The 1,762-nt window shown below is 42.7% G+C and overlaps 1 protein-coding gene across 1 annotated transcript in view; it reads right to left on the bottom strand.

Annotated features, from left to right (window-relative positions):
- CCT4 (chaperonin containing TCP1 subunit 4) overlaps positions 1 to 1,762 on the bottom strand; it is an 11,276-nt gene that overhangs the window by 2,181 nt on the left and 7,333 nt on the right. The window contains exons 7-11 of the mRNA XM_017745224.1: positions 1,725 to 1,762; positions 1,336 to 1,457; positions 1,115 to 1,247; positions 666 to 805; positions 149 to 245 (exon numbers count right to left, since the gene is read on the bottom strand). The exon at positions 1,725 to 1,762 is cut by the window's right edge and continues 129 nt beyond it. Of these exons, the coding sequence (XP_017600713.1) occupies positions 149 to 245; positions 666 to 805; positions 1,115 to 1,247; positions 1,336 to 1,457; positions 1,725 to 1,762 (530 nt within the window). The remainder of the gene's footprint in view (positions 1 to 148; positions 246 to 665; positions 806 to 1,114; positions 1,248 to 1,335; positions 1,458 to 1,724) is intronic.

The raw sequence follows: 1,762 nt of genomic DNA, 5'->3' as shown, positions 1-1,762 counted from the left end.
CAGTAAGTTTTTTTAGGGAAATGTCTGTTCTTGCATTATAGTCAAAAGATGAAACTTGTGAAAATGTCACAATGAACTGGCCCTGGCTGGGCAGTTAGTTTCGGGGTAGATTTTAAACACTGTTGCTTATTTATATGACCCACCTTACCTTACATATAAACTCAATGTCCTCTCTTTCAATGTCTTTAACCACCATGATCTTAACTTTGTTCAGAAAATGGAGGGCCAGGTCACTGAGAGCATCCCTGAAAATGAGAGGGAAGGAGTCAGTTCCCAGGGCTCAAATTCTTCAGAGTACAAAGTAAGGATGTCATCAAACTCAAAATACAGACAAGGCTGGTGCTTTCTAAAGGTACAGTCACTGTTACTCTGCCAAGTGTGACTGTGTTTGGCTTCAGTTTTCCAAACAGTTCCAACTGTCCCCCTGAGCACGCACCGAGCATCCCTGAAAATGAGAGGGAAGGAGTCAGTTCCCAGGGCTCAAATTCTTCAGAGTACAAAGTAAGGATGTCATCAAACTCAAAATACAGACAAGGCTGGTGCTTTCTAAAGGTACAGTCACTGTTACTCTGCCAAGTGTGACTGTGTTTGGCTTCAGTTTTCCAAACAGTTCCAACTGTCCCTCTGAGCACCCACCAAGAGCTGGTGCCTGGGTATTAACGTACCGCAGAATGGACTTCTGAATGAGCAGCACATTGCACCCAGCCTTCTTGATCTGCTTCACCAAGTTCAGGATGTAGGCCCTCTCCTCACGCAGCACCCTGTCCATTTGAGCATAATCAGAAACAACTATCTGGTTGTCCATCTATTTAAAGAAAGAGAAAAGCAAGTATTGTGAGCTGACTTTAAAAGCAAGTATAAAAATGTTACATGTTTTTCAACTTAAGATGCTGTAATTATATAACAGCAAAATACTATGAGACAGTTCAGTATTTCTCATAATTTAAACAATTTTCTTTTTTATACCAATTAATTTTTTTAGTACCCAGAAGCCCCTCACTCTAGCTGTGGCACAGAGTTGACACCACAGCATCTTAAAAAAACATTTGTTACTACATTTGCATGTCCCAAGTCCTAGAGCACGAGGTTTTGCTCTAGCCACAGTCTGACTTACATCTGTTTTTGGAGCAGACAAGCAGAACTGAATGAGGCCAATTTTAGCTTTTTCCACTCTGGTTACACCGGTATTTGCCACCTTCTGAGTCAGGACGAGTCCCTCAACCAGTTCACAATCATCAATTGTGCCTCTGGAAGCAAACACAACCCATTACTGGAACACTCTGGGAAACTGATTTCACAGAGACAAAATCTGTCTAATTACAAATTGTTTCTTACCCCAACTTCTTCACAATTTTAATATCTCTGAGGTCCACACTATTGGCTGTAGCTGGGTCAATCACCTTCATTACTGCATCCACACTCATTGGAGAAAGTAAACTAGAATACTGACACACAACCTAAGGGATTCAACAGCAAAGAAAACATGGTGAGAGACTTCACACTGAAAAGCAGTGTCAATATTGTGACAATATTGTCATTGTGTTTCAGTGTTTGATGTCAGAACTTTGAAGCAAAGATACCTTAACATGGCATTTTCTTAATGGCTGCTCCATGGCAAGGACAGAGCAGCTATGCTGGGGGAAAACCCACACTCAGGGGTGCACAGAAAATGGAACTACTTTTTCTCAGACTTGAGAAGCTGAGAGGCCTGGCTGGGCTGGAGCTGCCCGTCCAAGGGCAGGCGGACCCTCGCGTTGCGGGG

Source organism: Corvus brachyrhynchos, unplaced genomic scaffold, assembly GCF_000691975.1.
Source record: "Corvus brachyrhynchos isolate BGI_N302 unplaced genomic scaffold, ASM69197v1 scaffold69, whole genome shotgun sequence".
Classification (NCBI taxonomy): Eukaryota; Metazoa; Chordata; class Aves; order Passeriformes; family Corvidae; genus Corvus; species Corvus brachyrhynchos.
The sequence above is the reverse complement of the archived record's forward strand: the minus strand, read 5'-3'. Positions and strand labels throughout refer to the sequence as shown.